At 39.7% G+C, this 24,787-nt stretch overlaps 1 protein-coding gene across 2 annotated transcripts in view; it reads left to right on the top strand.

The window, feature by feature from the left end:
• atrx (ATRX chromatin remodeler) overlaps positions 1–23,086 on the top strand; it is a 68,202-nt gene extending 45,116 nt beyond the window's left edge. For both annotated transcript variants that reach the window (XM_062045849.1, XM_062045850.1), the window contains exons 30-34: positions 6,181–6,330; positions 9,095–9,202; positions 15,190–15,285; positions 19,524–19,652; positions 21,718–23,086. In XM_062045849.1, the coding sequence (XP_061901833.1) occupies positions 6,181–6,330; positions 9,095–9,202; positions 15,190–15,285; positions 19,524–19,652; positions 21,718–21,939 (705 nt within the window). In that variant the 3' untranslated portion in view covers positions 21,940–23,086. The remainder of the gene's footprint in view (positions 1–6,180; positions 6,331–9,094; positions 9,203–15,189; positions 15,286–19,523; positions 19,653–21,717) is intronic.
• Positions 23,087–24,787: the final 1,701 nt, after the last annotated feature.

The raw sequence follows: 24,787 nt of genomic DNA, 5'->3' as shown, positions 1-24,787 counted from the left end.
TGTGTGTGACTCGTATGCAGCTGTGGGTGAGGGAGTTTTGACTGGCTGTGTTTAGGTATGACAAATCTTGCATTCCTCTTGCTGTTGGAATCTTGTCTTTGACCCCTGCTGTTAACGCACCTGTGCATTTTAAGTTGCCACATCAAACTCTGATTCAAATTATAGAGCAACCTCAAAGGTTGACCACTGGAGGTGTAATCGTATTGTAGATACCGAGCTATTTTGGTTTCAAAGTCTTCACAATAATACCGTGATGGTTGAAGGTATCAAACAAAAATCGGTGTGTAGTTTTTTCCCGGCGCTTTAGCTTTGGCCGAGTCTGAAAGTAAACTACATTTCCCTCTGCACAGCGTGGGGCGCCAAAGTGGGGGCATGGAACGTTGTAAGCAGGAATTAAAGTGTGTTCGTAGTCAAAGAGAGGAATTGTTTCTTTGGACATTTCCTTAAAATTTTTATCAATGTATCCATGTTGCTAACAAAGGGACAAACAAACCCTGGCGAAAACATAACCTCTTTGGCGGAGGTAATAAAGTCTGCGTTCTGCAAAGCAATACTTTCGTCTCGAGCGTTTCCAAGGCGACACAGAGCCAGCTGGTCACATCGCATCGCACAAAAACATTGTTCAACGCGGGAAATATAAGGAAACTAAAAAAAAACAACCTCAATCTATCCATTTATTTTTCCATTGCTTGTTTCTCTCTGTCGCGGGGGGCTGGAGCCTACCCAGCTGCACTCAGGCGGAAGCCAGTGAAGCCAATCATCAGTTTGTGATGTATTTACATTATTAAAAGTTTTATTGTTAGATAAGGCTGGGCGGTATACCAGTATTCTAGTTACGCAATTTGTTATTCCTATGGCCTGACCTGTGTATAATTTCCGTACCTGACAGTTTCGGCTACAACTGTTGCCTTCCTCAGAGGTTGTCACGTGATGTGAGGAAGGCAACCGTCCGGTATGGAAATAAACACACAGGTCTGGCTATAAAAATAACAAATTGTCTAATTATTTGAAGACCCAATGAACCTATTTGGATTAAGTGCTTTAGTTAATACCGGTATATTTTAGAAAGCGGTATATATTCGAGACAATACCATCATATCAGTATCTTTGCTTTTCTCTGTAACTGACGGGTGAAGCACAGGGCAACCTCTTTGGCTCACCCCAGCCCCTTTATCACTAATCTTCATCTGTTTGTTGTTCACTTCTGTTTGCGACTTAGCACAATGGCTAGCAATAGCTACTCTCTGCTGCTCGCTCGGTGTGTCAAATGTTTAGCTACAACTCTGTTTAAAAGTGCCTCTCCCATAGCCCGTGCGGACTAAGCTACAGTAGTATGGTGGCTGAAAAGTAGTTCTAAACTTAAAGCTGGGGTTCTTAAATCTTGTCACGAGGCAGAATTCAAAATTCAAACTGTAAATCCCACTCCCACCACTCTGCTTTGCTCTCACCTCGCTGATCGTCCCTCCCAGTGTCTTCCTCTCTGGAAGTGCACAAAATTGCATAGGTTGTTGACAGTCTGAAATTGCATCCAAGGATCCCTGAGTTCGTATTTTGTTGCAGAAAATAAATGTCACAGGTACGTTTTTGTTTTTTACTCTGAAATACTCATTTATGTTGCTAAGCTGGTATATTGCCATATACCAGTGCTTCTCAAATATTTTCTGTTACACCCCCCCCTAGGAAGAAGAAAATATTTCGTGCCCCACTCTCCACCATTATTAAAAATAGTATATTTTGTCAATACATTTGTTATGACAATACCTCTGCATAACATTGTAAGTTTATCAAAAATAAAGGAAACAACACACCAGTCTTTCCTCGTCCCCCACCGTGGTTACAGTGAAGCCAAGTGCGACATACGCTCATCATATTCTGGTACAGCGAAAAAAGCATGTTCCCCGATCTTTTCTTGTACAATGTCGGCAAACTTCGGAGCACTTCTTCCATCAATTCAGCACTTGATCCTCACCTGGAAGAATCGTTAAAAGAACTGCTAGACGAAATGGAAAGTGATTCCAAGGAATTGATACACTGGGTTCAGAACCGGTTTTTGATTCTTATCCATACCTGTCTAGAAGGAAAACAGCCACTTGCGCATCCAAAGTTAGTCCCAAGACTGGCCCATGCTGGACCAGTATTTGAGTTTTGGCTCTTGTTTTTTTTTTTTTTTTTGGACGTACAGCATCAAAAATGTAACTGTATTACGAACCGTGTACAATTTTACCGCGGTTTATCAATATACCGTTTACCGTTACATCCCTAATAAATATATATATGTATGTATGTATGTATGTGTATATATATATATATATATATATATATATATATATATATATATATATATATATATATATATATATATATATATATAGGTATATATATATATATATATATATATATATAGGTATATATATATATATAGGTATTTTTTTTCTAATAAAGGCTCCCATTTAATTATCAGCAAGGAATTTCAATGTTTAATTGATTTGCTTTTCCCCCCCAAACAATGTCATCTTACTACTGAACATGCCATAATTCCTTCTTGCCATATGCTCATTAAGTGGGTTAATTTACATCCTTTCTGCCCACCCAGTGGCTCATGATTTTTTTTTTACTCTCCTGCACTAAAGCGATAGGCTTTACCATGCAGGTCCATCAGGATGCCAATAGACCAGTTCAGGTTACAGACAATGATTAGCGCCAGGTCACCGAAGAATGGGAGACGGACCAGACCACCCTAAAGCCATTGCTGTTGGGAATTCCAAGTGTATCACAGCATGCACTTAGTTCCAGGGGGAGCATCGGTACTGTCATTTGACCTCCAGCACTGGTGACCATTTAGCTGGGAAACGTGGAAAAGTGCTGCTTGTTCCAGCAGTCCACAATAAAGCAATCCAGCAAGGCCTTTCCCTGGCCCAGGTTGGTGGCCTGAGTAGATCTTACCACGTGAATTATGTGTGTATACAAGCTTGTCTGCTTGTCTTACATCTCTAATTTGAGAGATCCAGTTTCACTGTGTCTGGCCCACTGTTTATTTTCTCTCTTATTCTGTACAGATTTGCAATCACTGTCTCCTTTCATCCTACTTTGTGTCTGCTTTATCTTGCCCACTCCTTTGCGCACGTGACATCTATGATTAATTTGCTTTGCAACTTCACACTCACTGTCAAGAGTTCAGAGGTAGATTGATTTTGTTGGGTTGCGCTGGTGGGTAAGGGGTGGGAGGTAGAGGTGCAGAGTGGATCTCCTCTGTGCACTGGTTTGTGAAGCTGTAAATGTTGCAACATTGGTATGACGTCTCCAGTTTGCTGAATTGTACATCAATATTAAAGCTAAGCCAGGACCAAGTAAAGCAAACCTGCCGCAGCGATTGTAATTTGAACACGTGTATGTGAGAAGAGTCTGGTGCTGCGGTTTAATTTTAGTCAGGTATTGTCCTAAATAAAAATGCTATCTCTACTTCTGCAAAACATGCGGCAGTAGTCAAACGAGTACCCTCAGCTCAATGCAACATGGCGAGCCACCATGTCAAGATCTGTAAAACAGGCCTGTCAAATTGCAGATGTCAATACAGATTAGCGATGTTCCCATCATGGTTTCATGATGCCAATTATAAATGAGTGAGATTGGCCGATTCCGATCACATGTATTAACGTTGTTTTTTTTTTTAAATACACTGCAATTAGTATTAGTGTACTCTCTAGTCCAGACTCTTCATGAATCTTTTTGTTTATTTCCTAGCTGGTTTCTTTTTGCTGCAACACAGCTCTATCTAGACATCTTAAAGTTTAATCAGCACATATTCATTTTTGTTGTACTTGTGTTGTTTAAAGCCAATTTAACAGCTAGCTTAAAGGCCTACTGAAATGAATTTTTTTTATTTAAACGGGGATAGCAGATCTATTCTATGTGTCATACTTGATCATTTCGCGATATTGCCATATTTTTGCTGAAAGGATTTAGTATAGAACAACGACGATAAAGATTGCAACTTTTGGTATCTGATAAAAAAAAGGCTTGCACCTACCGGAAGTAGCGTGACGTAGTCAGTTGAACATATACGCAAAGTTCCCTATTGTTTACAATGATGGCCGCATGAAGTGAGAGAGATTCGGACCGAGAAAGCGACAATTTCCCCATTAATTTGAGCGAGGATGAAAGATTTGTGGATGAGTAAAGTGCAAGTGAAGGACTAGTGGGGAGTTGAAGCTATTCAGATAGGGAAGATGCTGTGAGAGCCGGGGGTGACCTGATATTCAGCTGGGAATGACTACAACAGTAAATAAACACAAGACATATATATACTCTATTAGCCACAACACAACCAGGCTTATATTTAATATGCCACAAATTAATCCTGCATAAAAACACCTGCGTGTTTGTTATGCTAGCTCCTAGCTCCTCTGCTAGCTCCTAGCTCCATAGAACACGCCAATACAATTCAAACACCTGATCAACACACACAATCACTCAGCCCAAAAGACCGTTTACCTAACCCAAGGTTCATAAAGCTTATATATTTTTAAAAAGTTACGTACGTGACGCGCACATACGGTCAAGTTATCGAATGTTTAGCAGCCAAGGCTGCATACTCACGGTACCTGATATTCAGCTGGGAATGACTACAACAGTAAATAAACACAAGACATATATATACTCTATTAGCCACAACACAACCAGGCTTATATTTAATATGCCACAAATTAATCCTGCATAATAACACCTGCGTGTTTGTTATGCTAGCTCCTAGCTCCTCTGCTAGCTCCTAGCTCCATAGAACACGCCAATACAATTCAAACACCCGATCAACACACACAATCACTCAGCCCAAAAGACCGTTCACCTAATCCAAGGTTCATAAAGCTTATATATTTTTAAAAAGTTACGTACGTGACGCGCACTTACGGTACGGTACGTGTTATGCTAGCTCCTAGCTCCTCTGCTAGCTCCTAGCTCCATAGAACACGCCAATACAATTCAAACACATGATCAACACACACAATCACTCAGCCCAAAAGACCGTTCACCTAACCCAAGGTTCATAAAGCTTATATATTTTAAAAAAGTTACGTACATACGCAAAAAAAAGCCAAAGCTGCATACTCACAGTAGCACGTCTGCGTCTTTGTCATCCAAATCAAAGTAATCCTGGTAAGAGTCTGTGTTGTCCCAGTTCTCTACAGGCGTCTGTGTATCCAAATCAAAAGTCCTCCTGGTTAGAGTCTCTGTTATCCGAGTTCTTCCATCTTGACTGCATCTTTCGGGAATGTAAACAAAGAAGCGCCGGCTGTGTACTGTTGTGGCTGACTACGTTCGAAAAATACGTCCATTTCGCACCGACAACTTTCTTCTTTGCTTGCTTGGCTTCCTTCTCCATAATGCAATGAACATGATTGAAACAGATTCACGAACACAGATGTCCAGAATACTGTGGAATTATGAAATGAAAACAGAGCTTTTTCATATTGGCTTCAATGTGGAAGGCATACCCGTGTTCGTCGGGCTACGTCACACGCATACGTCATCCTCAGAGGCGTTTCGAACCGGAAGTTTAGCGGCAAATTTAAAATGTCACTTTATAAGTTAACCCGGCCGTATTGGCATGTGTTATAATGTTAAGATTTCATCATTGATATATAAACTATCAGACTGCGTGGTCGGTAGTAGTGGGTTTCAGTAGGCCTTTAAGAACTAGCCTGCCACGTTGTCTGCGCCTTCTTGTTCTTACTTGATGTGTAACATGTTTACCCTGGTCCTCAAGTGCTAATGATACCACTATGAAATATAGTTTATTTGCCGCAACACAGTGATGATTATTAACTGAAGTGAGGCTTCGCGCTTTGTATAGACGTACACTGTTAGCTTAGAGCTGCCTCCTGTCAGCGACAAAAATTAGTAACTAGAGCTAAAGGCATCATAATAAGAAAAATAATAAATTTTTAATACTAACAACCTCTGGGACCCCTTTACAGCAAGTAGATTGCCGACCTGTATTTTACCCAACATAATGAATAATCGTAATTAAAATTCCCGATTTCAATATTTATAAAAATTATCACGCCGACCTGGTAAACACTGAGGGATTTCTTTTAAGACTGTTGAAGTCTACCTACAGGAGAACAACGCCACTGCTTTCTGCTAATGACTTAAAAATTATTTTTTGTCTCCCCACTGTTGCAGGATCCCATCCTGGCGGAGCTGCTGCAAAGCCACAAGGACCAGATTGCATTCTATCACGAACATGACTCCCTGTTGGATCACAAGGAGGAAGAGGCCCTAAGCGAGGAGGATCGCAAAGCGGCCTGGGCTGAGTACGAAGCAGAGAAAAAGGTAACCTTGATGTTTACAACAGCACATATATTAACACATTTACCAGCAAGAATAGGCAAAAGTAAATCAAACTTTTGCTTGTCATATAAATACTATATCAAGTATTAGAGCTGCAGTTAAAACATGTCACTGTCTGTACTCGCAAAAAGCAATTACCACATTTTCTGAACTGTAGAGCGCATCGGGCTATCAGCCGCACCCACTAAATTTTTGGGAAAAAATGTTTCTATACATTAGGTGCACTGGACTATAAGTCGCAGATATATACGCTATGAAATTAGTTATTTACGCAGAAATATTTTGTAAATGTTTATTTGCAAACTGCCAGTAACAACAGAAGTCATCGTTGAAGTGAAGTTCCGGAAGCTAACTCTCCAATCCGCTAAACAGACTCAATAACTTCTGAGTGATGTTTTTGTGAAACAATACAAAAAGAATGCCATTGTATGTGAGTAATACTAACACAGAGACTCTATTATATTAACTAATGCGGACAACGCTAGTTTCATTAAATTACGATAGCATGGGCAGACATACATGAAAGCACTTCACAGACTTCACACATGGAACGGTTTAGCAAGTATGAATTGTTTTAGTCAAATTATGAAACTTACAATGCTGCCTGGATTGATGAATGAAGAATCCTTTCAAGCAGAAACGCTATGGACGGTGTTACTTTCGGTTTAAGGCAAAACAGGAAGTCATTTTTTTTAACTCGCAGCACCTGCATTGACAGAACTGGTCCAAAAGATGGCGCTATAGCAAAAAAACAAAATGATAAATGGGTTATACTTGTATAGCGCTTTGACAGTATTTCCACATTCACCCATTCACACACACATTCACACACTGATGGAGGGAGCTGCCATGCAAGGCGCTACCAGCACCCATCAGGAGCAAGAGTGAAGTGTCTTGCCCAAGGACACAACGGACGTGACTAGGATGGTAGAAGGTGGGGATTGAACCCCAGTAGCCAGCAACCCTCCGATTGCTGGCACAGCCACTCTACCAACTTTGCCACGCCGTCCCCAATAACACCATTTCAGTCTTCTGCTCAGGTTTAAAGAAAAATATTGAACACTACACACTATGGAAATTAGCCGAAAAAATGCATAAATTAGGTACACCCTTTCATAAGACGCTGGGCTCAAAGTGTTGGAAAAAAGTAGCGGTTTATAGACCTGAAATTTACGGTACTCTGAATAAGTTAAATTTGAGGATTTTTAAAATATGAATTACAGGGTATTTTGTGCATTTTTACAGCACATATGTTCAGCTGAATATCCATCCATCCATCCATCCATTTTCCTCCGCTTGTCCCTATGTTAGAACCTTTTGCTAGGAGACCACATAAACCAAGCTACAGTTCCATCCCATTTACATGCATAAGCATTAAAGCAGCCTGTCTCATGTTCACATATTCTTTTAAGGTCGGCCCTTGTACCGTCTCTCTATTTCCCTGATGTCTGTCTTTTTGCAGTTCAAATCAAAGGGTCATTAGAGTGTTTATTTGGGAGACTGGTGTGAAGGGTTGATCGTGCAAGCGAGCGGGAGTCAGTCTCCCCTCTCCTCGCGTAATCCTAGATTCTAATTCACCCTAATGATTATTTTTCCAACACACTGTACCTCCTCTGCCCCCTGTGTGCCGTAAGCGGCTTTTCCCTGAGCTCATCTGCTTGTCAGGAGAACACAGGGGTTTCCACTCACACGGGGAAAAACAATGGCCCTGAAGTCCACTGGCAGTATTTGATTGCATTTGCATCGTTGTGATGTGTCCTGCAAATACTTTGTCAAATACAGCAGAGAACAAAATGTACCCATTTAATTTGTTTTAATTAGCCGCTTACATCATCCAGCAGCTATAAAATTCTATATTGATATTGCTGAATAGACGATATGACTAACATTTTTTTTTTCCTGACAGTCGTAATATGTTGACATGCATACTTAGGGCAGAGAATTCTCTGTCCATCATATGTCTTTGTAGCGCGATATCCTGTTTTCTCACAGCAGTGTGCGCAACTGCCAGTTTGCACACACTTCTCAGACATACTAAATAAAGATGCAAAATGGCGCCTGCAGAGCAGTGGTCAGTGGCCTTGAAAAATCACACTGCTTGTGCTGAATGATTGTATTTGCATCTTCTCCTCCCAGAACTGTGGGATTTATGATGATCGGCGTATATTCTGCATATTCATGAAGACCGACCTGCTAAATGAATTGCATTCCTTATTTTGCACGCATAAGAGAAGTTTACGTGTTAGTACACGCAAACTTTTAGTAGATCAAGCCCTTTGTCTTTTAGTATGTTGCCACAATATGTAAATGTTCTGTTCCAAGGCTGTGTGTGTAGTTTTTTTTTACTGTTTAGGCTTGCACACCTGTCTCTGACCAGGTCTGTAGAACCCCACTGCCTCCTACCCCCAACACCCACATACACATGCGCGCACACACACACCGGATGGCCAGATTACAGGCCACAAGTAAACCATCTGCAGCAGAGTTTCAATTACACACAGTCATCGACATCCTGCTGGCCTTTACTGGGACTGTATACCTCAGATCGCACACACACGCACACGCACACGCACACACACACACACACACACACACACGCACACACACACACACACACACACACACACGCTTATGTTTTCAGGTTTTTTTCGCAAAAAGTACTGGTGACTAAGTCATGGTGATTGCAATGCCACACATTCTTTGGTCGTTCATCAAATCAAATGCTGCGGTGCCTTTTCTGTTTCAGGGTCTGACCATGAGGACTAACTACCAGACACACCCCCAAATGGGCACCTCCGTTTTCTCCCACTACAACATGGCGGCTTTGGCCACCATGACCAACCAGCAGCTGGAGGTAAGTAATGAGCTCCACATGCCCGTCTCTTTCCCCCCTCCTCCATTTCCCCCCACGGCATGTCGCACCGCATTCCTCCGTCCCCGCTGCTAATTGTGACAACAGTCATGTAGCTGGCCAACCCCGCTCGGCCCCGTGGACCCCCACCCGTCACACCGTAATGCCTTATGTCTGGGGCTGTGGATATTTATATGTGCTGGCACATCGGACAAAAGTTGCTGGAAGATCAGTGGTGGGGAGCAGATGGGTTGAATATTTAGGCTGGTTTCAATTATTCTAATTATAGTGTAATATACAAATAAAGTTCACTCACTGATGACGTGATGTTAGTAGGCCCAATCATCATAACACGCAATATTGCTTTCAACATTTTCATGTCTCTTTCCCAAACACCTCCTCAAATGTAGCTCTTTTTTTTAATTTTTTTAATTTATTTTTTTGTCCTGTCCAGCTTCTCAGGCAAATCATATGGTTGATGTAGATGCCCATATCGGCTGTTCAGGTTTACTTTACAAAAGAGAAGTGTAGGATACTTCTCTTGTTGCCTTATTTGTATTTGACTTTATTAAATGTATTTATATTATTATATGGTGCAGCCGGGCCGGAGCAGGAGGGGATAGAAAGAGAAAAAAAGGAAGACAGAGGGGGGAATTGTGGGGACAAGAGGGGGATTAGACAGAGAGACAAAAACAACAGCAGCAAACACAACAACAATAGAGCAACATCAGCAAATACGACATGTATAAATATGATGGTAAAAGTAATAGCAAATAAGCAGTTAGCGAAAATAAAAATGTAGCTCTTTGGCAAATATAGTTCCACCCATGTGAGGATTCTTGTAGTCCCTGCAACACGTAGGTTTAATCAAAACAGTTTAATGATTTGGTGGTTTCTACGGAAACGGTATTAGACTTGCTTACAAGATGTAGGAAACTCGAGCCTTTAGAGGGTCGCTGAATGACTGGTATGTCAGTAGGGATGTAACGATTAACGGTATTTATGATCAACCGTGATTGATAAACACACTTTAAGATATACATTCTCGAATAATTTCTCTACTTTTACCAGAGCTAGCTTGAATGCTAGCATTAAGAAACCAAATATCTAACCCGATCTTAAATGTTTATAAACACATTGTTGTCCGAGCTACTCAGGTATTTAATTGTACACATGAAACGTGCAGGCGGTGCTCTCCTAGTAGCGATCAAAGCCTAAATGACAACAGGAAGTGAACTCGCGTGACGTCACATAAACCGGATGTGCAAACCTCACTTTGCTTTTATCATTAAAAACACTGTAAAACCTCTTCAAATTTAAAACACTCCCACAAGAAGCCACAACTATATTGTCACAGCTATATTTAATATTTATTCTGCCAAGACCGTACAGTATACTGTGTGTCTATTTATGTAATTACATTTTTAGATGAAGCTTGATGTCTAAATACAGTACTTTTTGAGCACATTAAGCAATACCATGGCAACAATAACTGATCATTTTGGCCACAGGAACCTTGATATGACATTTTCACATCCCTACATGCCAGTTGTACATAACTGCCACCTTGTATTATAGAAAATATTTGAAGGACTCAAATATTCGACAGTCAAAACCCACGGCATGTTCGCTCACTTGTGAGTGCATTCCCACATGTGATAAAGACTCAGTGATTCTTCCTCCTAACTGTGTACGATACAGACAGCAGATGCCTTTTGTAAATGTGCGGCAACAGAAAGGCAGACATGACCTACTGTTCCATAAATAAGATAAATAACATTATTTAGTTTGTATAACAGAAGCACAAGCTTATACCTATCCCACGGGAAAAGTATCTTTAAATGACTTCTGTTTTTATCTTGTGATAAATCAAAAATAAAACAAAGTGAACTTTACTAGGGGAATAGTGAGGATAGAGATGCTCTATATTGGCTTTCTTATGGATATATGCAATGTCAATACTGTCCAGCACTTAATTTCAGGTACCAATATTAACCAAAATTGATGTATACAGCAGCTTTTCCCTCAAACTAATGTAAGTTCACACCTGGAGAATGCACACATTATGCTTCTTTTAGCGTGATGCCAGTAAATAGGCCCGAGCCGATAAGTTACTTAATTGAGCAACAGATGAAAATCAGAATCAGAAATATTTTAATAGTCCCCGAGGGGAAATTAAATTTTTTAGCACAATCCCATTCAAGATCAGACAAACATTACAGGGAGACAGAACAGGATCTGCCAACTTCCGGCGCCCCTTACAAAAAAGGTGAGATACAGGTAGACAATCGGTCTAAGCCTGAGCCCCTGGAGAGGGGGTCCAGACTGAGGCCTAGGGAAAAAACAATGATAATGTCGAGAAATTGACATGTTTGTGTGTATTCATTGTTCACGTTTCTTGCTCCCAAATAGGGTGCAAGATGTTTCACTCTCCATCGCTCTAAGCGATTATAAAAAAATATAATTAAATGAACAGACTAGGGCTGCAACGATTAATTGATTAGATAAAAGCTTTGATTTATATTATGTTGCTTTGATAAATTAAAGATTGCAATTAATAAACATTTATAAGATCCAGACCACATGGAGTGCCCAAAACTTAAAATACGTTGACATAGTTTCTGCACAGCTGCTGCAATAGTGTATTTGGGAGCGGTTGTGCAGCAACTGGCAGACAGTTTCAAAAAGATTTTTATTATTGCACACATGTCAAAAGTGCAATTTCAATGTTGATCAAATACACTTGTTAGAAAATAAGAATGAATGTTACGGCAAGCAAAGTTTTTTTGTTTAACTATTTTCCCTAAAATACGCAGTGAGGCTATAAAGTGTGTTTTATCCGATTAATAGATCAAACTAATTGGTAGATCACTCAATTAGTAAAATAATCGATAATTGCAGCCAGAGAACACAGTAAACCTTCTTTTTCAGTCATCCACAGTTTTTGTCTCTGTGCGTGGAGGTGGCACTGCTAAAATTTTGACAGCAACAGAGCCTGTCTTGGTTGCTGGTGAGAAGCACCGCAAAGTAACAAAAATTAGGAGGAAAAATGATTGCAAAGCAAATGTCCTGTTATGGGACTATTTCGGCCGAATGACAAAGACGAGCCCATAGGTGGGTTGCAATCACGTGACCTTGAGGCACATCCGGACACTTCTGGGTTTCAGGCAATGGTCTAAGTCCCATTAGGTTACTGTTTGTTTACCCGAATCAGTGCAGATTTAGGCTTTTTTGAAAGGTTTAAGGCAAATATAAAAGCAAACATGAAAAATGTTTAAATGGGATGGAGTGGATTTTTACACTCTTAAGAAACATTTATTTTTTAAAGATTTACACTATTTGTGATCATCAAGAGGTTACAGCTACCTTCACTTCACTTGACACTCGGGTTATTTACAGAAGAAAAGATTAGAGGCACATGATCGTGTTTATACATCTGGAGGGGTCCACAAATTAAACAATCGGTGAAAAAACAAAGTTGGACTCATTCGTGCATCGGTAAGTAACGTGATTGACATGACCAGTGCTGTGCTGCTGTGAGTTTATTTCCTGCCACAAATATTGACCCCATCTACAATTCATGTCTGCAGTTGTTTTTGATTTTTGATGTGAAGTATATATTTTGTCTCATTGTTTAGCTTTTTATGTCCCTGTTGTTCAGCATTGTTTGCTAGCGATATCAAGATTCAGTATATGCTGTTAAGCCTACAAGAGATTTATTCATCTAGTTTATTAATACTATTAAGGGTATTTTCTTGATGCTGACAAATAGCACCGAAGACGCTGTATCATCCGTGTCGAATAAAGCACTTGGCTTTCCTACACAACAACTAAAGCTTTTAGTTTCTGTTATGAAAATCGCCAACAAAAATACGGTGGATTGGACCAATATTTATTACTAGGACTTAACATGACATTAGTTTATTTGCACAACCAGGTCTTGGTAGTTATATTTATGCATAGCAACCACAAAAGAACACAAACTAATGCGATCACTTGTCCTTTCTTTACGTTTAGTTCTGCTCTCAAACACTACTGTAGAGAATAAACTTGATTGCATCACAGAAAGCTTCTCAAACAAATCAAACAAACATTTTACAAAGTGATCGCTGCAGACACAAACATGGTCCGATTGTATTTACAAGATGATGAAAGTGATATTTTTAAGAGCCATTTCATTCGATGTGCTTTCTTTTTTTCCCCCTGACTTTATTACCTTTATGAACCACTTATTTCGGGACTCTATGAAAGCTGTTTCCTATCTCTCTATTTGAACGACTGGAACACCCAAGAACAAAACAGCAATACGACATTCTCTGCTCAAACTCCACACTCACTCTCACTTGTTTTAATGCCACGTTCTTGCTGCTTGACCATCGTGTGAATTAACCCGCGAAGAAGAAAAACGGATGACGTCATATGCAACCCTCCTATTAACACACACAAATATGCAGAATGTACCGTGGCCGAAGGGCAAAACAACTAAACACACTTGACCGAGTTTTTCCAACTGGGAAAAAAATACCTTTCAAGATTTTCAATATTTTATGTAAGTTCAATTTTTTCAAAACAATGTTTTTTTTTCTGCCTTTTTGCTGTCTGATTTTATTTTTGTTTACTTATTTATAATAATCAAATGTTGTTGACCTTCTAATTACGAGTTTATTTTTTGTTTACCTATTTATGATGATCAAAAGTTTGAATTTCCAATTAATTACAAAGGTAAAAATACTACGGTTATAAGAAATAAGTGTATTGCGTTTTAAAGTGTTACTTGTATTATTATTATTATATAGTATGATTACAATAGACCTGAAGTTGGTCTTAAAATAATGCTGATATAATATTCATCTGCAATAATTTGCAATACTCAAAAAATTTGAATCGTTTATACCAGCAATTCGATTAACAAGCTGAAACTAATATATGACATATGGCTTGTAACATGCAACTCAAGATATTTCAAGACTTCTTTTTGATATGATGTTGGTGATTATGCCCTAGTCTACAAAAACCTCGAATTGAAAATTTCAGAGCATTTTGGGTTTTCCAAAACGGTAAACCATGATGATCAAAATTATAACAAATAATATTTCGTGTTGTATGTAATACATTTATATCACATAGTAGTTTCACATTTGAAGTTGAAATGCTGAAATAAATGGACTTTTACATGATCTCTTAAGTTTGTGAGTTTCACCTGTATGTCGTCCAGTAAAATTTATCAGCCTAGGCCTTACTAAGTGACTAACACGGTTTGTGCAAAATAAGACAAACACTGCAATGTAAAGTGCAAACTATGACACTGGACTAATACAATTAGGGAACATATAAACTGGGTATAGCTGGGTAGTATTTTTTCTCTGCTTCTTATAATTTGGTTTCCTTTTACAGAACATAGATTTTTGCCATTACCATCTAGATTAGATTTTAAAATGTTTTATTTGTTGTATGTTTTCAAGCTATTGTTCCTCTGGCACCTCTGACAGGGTGTAGTGAATAATATCACACTGATGTGTGAAGTAGTATCTGACGCGTTGCTTGAGGGGCGTCATTAAATGCAACTCTGTAGTGTTGCACTTTACATCTTCCGGCCAAGTACAGAAGGAGTTATTTTTATCAATGCAGTGAGTTCAGATCATTGCAAGGAAAAGGAAAAAAGTTATTTAACAGTGTGCAGTAAATATAAAAATGACTGAGACTGGATGATACAGTAAATCTTATGGACTTTAACAACCAAATGAGCTCATAAGCACTTCAGAGCTCAATAATCCGACGTGGTTTTGTCGCTATGAACAACGCTTGATGACATTAATTATTTGAATCTATGTTATTCACACAATCCAAAGTATCCAACGGTCCTCCGTGCATATGCCTGAACCAATCCCGTCCTTGCATTTAGTGGTGAGCTCGGGGCGCCTCTGCCGCTCACGACGCAAGTGAGTTAAGTCGGTTGTTTCAACTGTTCTTCTGTCTTCATTTGTGGACAGGAGCTTATCAACCAAGGGCGACAGAAGGTCATCGAAGCAACAAATGCATTGAAGAATTTACAACGAGACTCACTGGAAGACACTATCAGCCAAATAGTAAGTGCAGCTTTGATTCACTTCCTCCTTCATATCCACCTTTACAGAATGTTAAATCACTAGAACAAGACATGATCAAAGTCCAGTGGTACCTCGGTTTTTGTGTCACACTTTGAGTATGATTTAGTTTTAGCTGACACTATTTTACCAAAACTGTCAAGGGTTTTACAGTGCCTCAGTTTTAGTATTATTAAACAGGCATGGACGCAGTACAGCTGCTAAATGAGTAAATAAAGTTGTAGCATACAATTATAGTCCAATCCAAGTCAACAATAGCCTTAGAGCAGACCTGCATGCGGCCTGTTAAGCTTTTCAATCTGGCGCGCCGGACATTCCCAAATAATGTTTTTAGATCTTTAAGATGGAAAAATTTACGTCACAGTAGCTCAAACAAAGGTGGGTGGGGAGCGTTTCCACAGAGTGTTTCCAGAGTGGCCAGCCTGAAATGCAGGTGTCAGGGACAGACGCGGAAGGTTATAAAGCTTAGGGATGTATCAGATTGTAGGTGGGGTTTTTTTACCCTTTGCATTCATATTTCGCTGTGTTTGTTGCATTTTTGTTGCGTTTCGCTTGATTGTAATTAGAGATGTCCGATAATGGCTTTTTTGCCGATATCCGATATTCCGATATTGTCCAACTCTTAATTACCGATTCCGATATCAACCGATACCGATATATACAGTCGTGGAATTAACACATTATTATGCCTAATTTTGTTGTGATGCCCCGCTTAACGCATAAAACAATGTAACAAGGTTTTCCAAAATAAATCAACTCAAGTTATGGAAAAAATAGCCAACATGGCACTGCCATATTTATTATTGAAGTCACGAAGTGCATTATTTTTTTAACATGCCTCAAAACAGCAGCTTGGAATTTGGGACATGCTCTCCCTGAGAGAGCATGAGAAGGTTGAGTTGGGAGGGTAGCGGGGGGTGTATATTGTAGCGTCCCGGGAGAGTTAGTGCTGCAAGGGGTTCTGGGTAGAGATGTCCGATAATATCGGCCTGCCGATATATGCGTTAAAATGTAATATCGGAAATTATCGGTATCGTTTTTTTTATTATCGGTATCTGTTTTTTTTTTTTTTAATTAAATCAACATAAAAAACACAAGATACACTTACAATTAGTGCACCAACCCAAAAAACCTCCCTCCCCCATTTACACTCATTCACACAAAAGGGTTGTTTCTTTCTGTTATTAATATTCTGCTTCCTACATTATATATCAATATATATCAATACAGTCTGCAAGGGATACAGTCCGTAAGCACACATGATTGTGCGTGCTGCTGGTCCACTAATAGTACTAACCTTTAACAGTTAATTTTACTCATTTTCATTCATTACTAGTTTCTATGTAACTGTTTTTATATTGTTGTACTTTCTTTTTTATTCAAGAAATTTTTTTTAATTTATTTATCTTATTTTACTAATTTAAAAAAAAAAAAAACCTTATCTTCACCATACCTGGTTGTCCAAATTAGGCATAATAATGTGTTAATTCCACGACTGCATATATCGGTTGATATCGGTATCGGTTGATATCGGTATCGGTAATTAAAGAGTTGGACAATATCGGATATCGGCAAAAAGCCATTATCGGACATCCCTAGTTCTGGGTATTTGTTCTGTTGTGTTTATGTTGTGTTACGGTGCGGATGTTCTCCCGAAATGTGTTTGTCATTCTTGTTTGGTGTGGGTTCACAGTGTGGTGCATATTTGTAACAGTGTTAAAGTTGTTTATACGGACACCCTCAGTGTGAGCTGTATGGCTGTTGACCAAGTATGCCTTGCATTCACTTGTGTGTGTGAAATGCCGTAGATATTATGTGACTGGGCCGGCACGCAAAGGAGCTCTGTGCCGGCCCAAACACAGCGGTGTTTTAAAAAGTCAAAAATTTTACTTTTTAAAACCGATAACGAAAACTTTGAAACCGATACCGATCATTTCCGATATTACATTTTAAAGCATTTATCGGCCGATGATATCGGCAGTCCGATATTATCGGACATCCCTAATTGTAATTGTCGATCGAGAGGGAGGTGTGACGTTCATATGTTGTCAATATTTTATTGTTCATAGTTAATATTGTAAATCCCACATTCTTTATTTTCATGTACATTCTGGGTGTCTCGTTCAGTAAAAAAAAATTCAAATTCCATTCCGTTTTTAAGGCGGTCTGTCATAACTTTTTTAGCATTCAACCAGACATTATTGTGAGGTTTTGTATTAGTGTTCCTAAAAATCAGATATACTGGCCCCAGACACATTTTTTTTATCTGGATTTGACCCCCCCTCGGCAAAATATTTGCCCAGGCCTGCCTTAGAGTCTGTGTTCCGAAGTGTCACTGAACGCACCACACTGCAAGTCTAGCCAAACAATCAAGGGTAGTAATATGGCTCCTACCAGCTGTTCTTAGTTTTGTAGAGAGCCTGGTCTTGCACCCAAAAATGAATTTGCCCGTGCTAGGAGAGCTACAAACACCGCTTGTGGTCCTACACTTACAATGTACCGTATTTTCCGCACCATAAGCCGCCCCCTGTTGTAAGCCGCACCTTCAATGAATGGCACATTTCAAAACTTTGTTTACCTATTAGCCGCCCCGTGTTATTACCCGCACCTACGCTACGCTAAAGGGAATGTCAAAAAAACAGTCAGATAGGTCAGTCAAACTTTAATAATATATTACAAACCAGCGTTCTAACAACTCTGTTCACTCCCAAAATGTAATGTGCAAATGTGCAATCACAAAAATAGTAACACTCAAAATAGTGCAGAGCAATAGCAACATCAATAACTCAACGTTGCTCATACGTTAGTGTCACACAACACACAAAATAAACATTTAAAGCTCACTTTCTGAAGTTATTACTCATCCACAAATCCCTCGAATTATTCTTTTTCGGTGTGCTTCGCTTCACTTGTTTTTTGACACCATCTGTGATGTGGACGCGCATGCAGTCATAGATCAACAGGGTAGCTGCGTGAAAAAAGTCACCCGGTCTCTTCGCTCATTTTTTCTTCATCCATCCATCCCTTCGAGTTAGCTTTTATGATGACGCCGGCTGGAAAGTTCTCTTTTGGCAAGGTCTTCCTTTTGAATATCACCGTGGGTGGAAGTTTCTGGCCGTTAGCATGGCAAGCTAGAACCACAGTGAAGGACGACTTCTCATTCCCTGTGGTGTGAATATTCACCGTACGTATTCCCGTTGTATCCACAGTGCGGTTCACATGAATATCAAAAGTCAGTGGAACCTTGTACGCGTGTCTCTTAGGAGACATTTTGTGGTCTTTACAGAAACACACAAATGAAATGAAACGTAATATCCGCACGCTTCTTCTTCTACGGGGGCGGGTGCTCACCTTGGCGGATGCTTACAGTAGAAGAAGAAGTGCTTCCTCTTCTATGGGGGCGGTTGCTTACCGTAGAAGAAGAAGCGCTTCCTCTTTTACGGGGAAAAAAGATGGCAGCTGTTTACCGTAGTTGCGAGACCTAAACTTTATGAAAATAAATATTAATATTAATCCATATATAAGGCGCACCGGGTTATTAGCCGCACTGTCAGCTGTTGAGAAAAATTGCGGCTTATGGTGCGGAAAATACGGTACCTAATGCACTCAGATTGCTTTGAATGTATTTTTCATTTGCTGATATAAAGGTAGTAGGGGCAAACAGGTAGGGTGCTGGATTACGTTAGACCTCCACATAAGGCTGCAGAGTCATGACAGTGTGACGTGTTGTGTTGTCAAGCTGTCTCACACATGCATGTGATTGCATTGTACAAAAAAAAAAGTTGCGATCACACAGCTGTTGTCCATGTGTTCTTGAATATAACACAAGTGCCAGCACTTTGATAAAGAAGGTCAAAAACACTATTAAATCTAGACAGAATTCGGAGCAAAATACGGAGGTGATCTTTCCTTCCTTGCCGCTCATTGACCTCAAGATTCTTCAGTAAAGTGATGTTGAATGTTCATTTACCCAAATTATGTCAATTTTATGCATTTTGCATTGCTTTCTGCATGTAAAACTCGAAAATGTTTTGTGTGTTAACGTCGTGTGTCTGGATTAGATGAATTGGATACATATTATACCCAATGGGAAAAATTGTTTTGGTTTTCATACGATAGTTTTTAGCTTTGGATTGGATTAATAATAAAAACCGAGGTACCAGTAATGATGTTTAACTTTATTTTTTTTTACCACTAACCTGTAAATTTCCCCCCTACAGTGGAAAGAGAACCCAGCTCTTACTGAAGGGCAGGTCCAGTCTTTGGCCATGGGTCGAATGGCCACAGTTGAGATGGAGGGGAAACGCAGAGAAAATGTTTACAGAGAAACTCTCACCATGCAGCAGTCGGTAAGATCGCTAATCTTCTGTCACCGAAATTCTATTTTGGCCAATCAGAAGAACTAAGAGCTGCAGTTTCATAAATACACTACAGCTAGTATTTATCGAAAGTAGGAATGTCATATTATTCAATTAACCCCTAATTGAGTAAAAATGAATGATTACCGTATTTTTCGGAGTATAAGTCGCTCCGGAGTATAAGTCGCACCGGCCGAAAATGCATAATAAAGAAGGAAAAAAACATATACACTACCGTTCAAAAGTTTGGGGTCACCCAAACAATTTTGTGGAATAGCCTTCATTTCAAAGAACAAGAATGGACTGTCGAGTTTCAGATGAAAGTTCTCTTTTTCTGGCCATTTTCAGCGTTTAATTGACCCCACAAATGTGATGCTCCAGAAACTCAATCTGCTCAAAGGAAGGTCAGTTTTGTAGCTTCTGTAACGAGCTAAACTGTTTTCAGATGTGTGAACATGATTGCACAAGGGTTTTCTAATCATCAATTAGCCTTCTGAGCCAATGAGCAAACACATTGTACCATTAGAACACTGGAGTGATAGTTGCTGGAAATGGGCCTCTATACACCTATGTAGATATTGCACCAAAAACCAGACATTTGCAGCTAGAATAGTCATTTACCACATTAGCAATGTATAGATTGTATTTCTTTAAAGTTAAGACTAGTTTAAAGTTATCTTCATTGACAAGTACAGTGCTTTTCCTTCAAAAATAAGGACATTTCAATGTGACCCCAAACTTTTGAACGGTAGTGTATGTCGCACTGGAGTATAAGTCGCATTTTTGGGGGAAATTTGTTTTATAAAATCCAACACCAAGAATAGACATTTGAAAGGCAATTTAAAATAAATAAAGAATAGTGAACAACAGGCTGAATAAGTGTACGTTATATGAGGCATAAATAACCAACTGAGAACGTGCCTGGTATGTTAACGTAACATATTATGGTAAGAGTCATTCAAATAACTATAACATATAGAACATGCTATACGTTTACCAAACAATCTGTCACTCCTAATCGCTAAATCCCATGAAATCTTATACGCCTAGTCCAGTGGTTCTTAACCTGGGTTCGATCGAACCCTAGGGGTTCGGTGAGTCGGCCTCAGGGGTTCGGCGGAGGTCGAGACACACCCGACTCAGCGTGTAAATAAAAACTTCTCCCTATCGCCGTGGATACAACCAAACAATGTTACCTCTGATTTGCAGGTGTGTAATTTGTTGTGAGTTCATGCACTGTGTTGGTTTTGTTCGTTGAACAAGGTGATGTTCATGCACGGTTCATTTTGTGCACCACTAAAAAAAAAACCATAACTTTGTCTTGAATTTGAAAAAAATTATAATTGTATTTGTCACTAAAGATGGGTTTGGGTGAATGCGCATATGAAACTGGTGGGGTTCGGTACCTCCAACAAGGTTAAGAACCACTGGTCTAGTCTCTTACGTGAATGAGCTAAATATTATTATTTGATATTTTACGCTAATGTGTTAATAATTTCACACATAAGTCGCTCCTGAGTATAAGTCGCACCCCCGGCCAAACTATGAAAAAAAACTGTGACTTATAGCTGGAACCACGTTACTGCAGAAAGTACGCAGGTATTAACATGAAATTAACAAGTAGATGAGGAGGGCCAATCGATCCATAAACTGGTGGTGTCGATACCAAGGGTGATATCAGTGTATGAGCGATACTAGTAACATATAGAACATGCTATACGTTTACCAAACAATCTGTCACTCCTAATCGCTAAATCCCATGAAATCTTATACGTCTAGTCTCTTACGTGAATGAGCTAAATAATATTATTTGATATTTTACGGTAATGTGTTAATAATTTCACACATAAGTCGCTCCTGAGTATAAGTCGCACCTCCGGCCAAACTATGAAAAAAACTGCGACTTATAGTCCGAAAAATACGGTATGTTTCTTTTAATAATGTTACAAGCGGCCGGCCCTCCAAGTCCAGCCAAAACTCCAACATGGCCCTCAATGAAGACAAGTTAAAACATCACCAATCGGCATTGTTCATCTGACTGACTCTCTCCTCCCAGCTGATGATGTACGTCCAGAAGGTGATCAACAACAGAAAGGTCCACGAGCAGCAGCTGGCCATGGCCAACCAGACCAACCTCCTGAACATGGCCCTGCAGAACGGCATGCTGGGAGGCAACAGGCTCAGCCAAATGGACCTGCTGGGCCTTTACCAGCAGCTGCACGGCGTGAACCCCCACGCCGCCATGGGCAAAAATCCCGGGCCCTCCAAGGGCCTGTAGGCCACCACCCACCCCCACCCCCAAGGCGCCACCAACAAGCGGACCCTCGCTCTTGCTGACCGATGCAGCACGAGACCTCAAGAAGAAAGCGGGAGTTCGACTCGCCCGCTTTCCGTCGGGAGTTTCAGTTCTGCCGCCCACTGGCAGCCGGTGCAACTTCCTGTATAAAAGACTGTTTAAAAGGGGTCTATTAGGAAAGTCAACGTGAATAAAAGTGTATATACAGCCTTAATGTTATTCAACTTCTATATCTTCATTTTTCATGTATTTAAATTTGGTTTAGTTAAGCAATGCTTGAAAGTGTTGCAGTGTTTTCTCCCTAAAAGAGGGTTTTAAACATGTTAAAGCAGTTTTTATACACTTTTAAAACCCTCCTCTACCCAAGTGGGACCAGTGTGGATGGCGACGAAGGAGTTTTCCGGTAGATTCCTCCACCAATCACGTGCTAGCTAGTCTGGGAAATGGAAGGAGAAACAAATGGCATGTCCATTTTTGAAAAAAAACAGAAGAATGATGGCCTTATAAGAGTTTGCTGAAACGTGACATTTCTTTTTTTATTAGGCTTTTCATTGTAGTTCATATTAACACATGGCTGGTATTGGAATGTTTGTGTCGTTCAAAACTGCCTGCTGGTCCCCGTGACCTTTTTTCTTTATTTCATTTTGCGTAACGTCATTCTCACTGTTCCCGTGATGTCTAGCATAGCTCTGTGCGTCCTGTTCTTTATGTTCCACTTGTGTCCGTCCCACGCCCCCAGTGGGCGGGTGGCTCGGTGACTGGGTCTCACAAAGCGCCAGCTCATGTTCCAGGGGCCCAAAAAAAATCCAGTTTGGAGGTCGGATGCGGTCGTGGTCTGCGACTTGTGCTTTGTGACGCCGCGGTTTTCACCTTGTTGGGACAGCGTGGTTCTTCTCCGGTTTTTAAAAAGTCCTCCACCTGCAGAAGCCTGTCGTCACTACAGGACTCTCGTGTTTGCACAAGATGTATTTCATATACGTGTAGTTTTGGCCCTCTTCAGAATGTTCTTATGTTAGCAAATACACCACAAATTTGCCATGACTTTAATCTGCTACTATCTTGTAAGGTATTTAATATAACATTTAATAAAGTGACCAAAAGGATGAGCTACTCCTGTCTTTGACTTTGTGAAATTGCTTTTCTGATTCATTTCCACACATTTGATTAAAGAAACTGTTCAATTAATTGATCACTGATTGTGTCGAGTAGGGACTTTTTGTGTGTCAAAAGGATTTTTCTACAACCAATTAAATGACTAAATATGAATGAATCGGCTAGATCGGGGGTCGGCAACCCGCGGCTCTAGAGCCGCATGCGGCTCTTTAGCGCCGCCCTAGTGGCTCTCTGGAGATTTTTCAAAAATGTATGAAGAATGGAAAAAGATGAGGGGGAAAAAAATCAATTTTTTTGTTTCAGAATGTTTTCTGTGGGAGGACAAACATGACATAAACCTCGCTAATTGTTATAAATCACACTGTTTATATTAAACATGCTTCACTGATTCGAGTATTTGGCGAGCGCCGTTTTGTCCTACTAATTTTGGCGGTCCTTGAACTCGCCGTATAGTTTGTTTACATGTATAACTTTATCCGACTTTCTAGGACGTGTTTTATGCCACTTTTTCTATCTCATTTTGTCCACCACACTTTTAACGTTGGGCATGAGTGCACAAAGGTGAGTTTTGTTGATGTTATTGACTTGTGTGGAGTGCTAATCAGACATATTTGGTCACTGCGTGACTGCAAGCTAATCGATGCTAACATGCTATTTAGGCTAGCTATATGTACATATTGCATCATTATGCCTCATTTGTAGCTATATTTGAGCTCATTTAGTTTCCTTTAAGTCATCTTAATTACATTTATATCTCATGTAATATGGCTTTTAATTTTTTGCGGCTCCAGACAGATTTGTTTTTGTATTTTTGGTCCAATATGGCTCTTTCAACATTTTGGGTTGCCGACCCCTGGGCTAGATGGAGCAATAAATAACGCATTGAATTGAAACAATAGGTTAGCGCAGGGGTGTCAAACTCATTTTAGATCGGGGGGGCCACACGGAGAAAAATCTACTCCCAAGTGGGCCGGATGGGTAAAATCACGGCACGATAACTTCAAAATAAAGACAACTTCAAATTGGTTTCTTTGTTTAAAAATAGACAAGCACATTCTGAAAATGTACAAATCATGTTTTTTTGTTTTTTTACAATTACCTGTTGTGGTTGCGGTGAATAGTATATATACTTTATTTGTCGTTATGTATACTTTCTGAATAAATGATGAGATAATGATCAGTCAACTCATTGGTGTTAATTTTCAATATATCAAGATAAAAAAAAATGGTATCAAAATCTAATTACAGTATGTTATTTATGTACACACCCCGTTTCCATATGAGTTGGGAAATTGTGTTAGATGTAAATATAAACGGAATACAATGATTTGCAAATCCTTTTCAACCCATATTCAATTGAATGCACTACAAAGACAACATATTTGATGTTCAAACTCATAAACTTTATTTTTTTTTGCAAATGATAATTAACTTAGAATTTCATGGCTGCAACACGTGCCAAAGTAGTTGGGAAAGGGCATGTTCACCACTGTGTTACATGGCCTTTCCTTTTAACAACACTCAATAAATGATTGGGAACTGAGGAAACTAATTGTTGAAGCTTTGAAAGTGGAATTATTTCCCATTCTTGTTTTATGTAGAGCTTCAGTCGTTCAACAGTCCGGGGTCTCCGCTGTCGTATTTCACGCTTCATAATGCGCCACACATTTTCAATGGGAGACAGGTCTGGACTGCAGGCGGGCCAGGAAAGTACCCG

The sequence above is a fragment of the Entelurus aequoreus genome, linkage group LG04 (assembly GCF_033978785.1).
Source record: "Entelurus aequoreus isolate RoL-2023_Sb linkage group LG04, RoL_Eaeq_v1.1, whole genome shotgun sequence".
NCBI classification, from domain to species: Eukaryota; Metazoa; Chordata; class Actinopteri; order Syngnathiformes; family Syngnathidae; genus Entelurus; species Entelurus aequoreus.
Note: the sequence above shows the minus strand (reverse complement) of the source record. Positions and strands in the feature narration are given on the sequence as shown.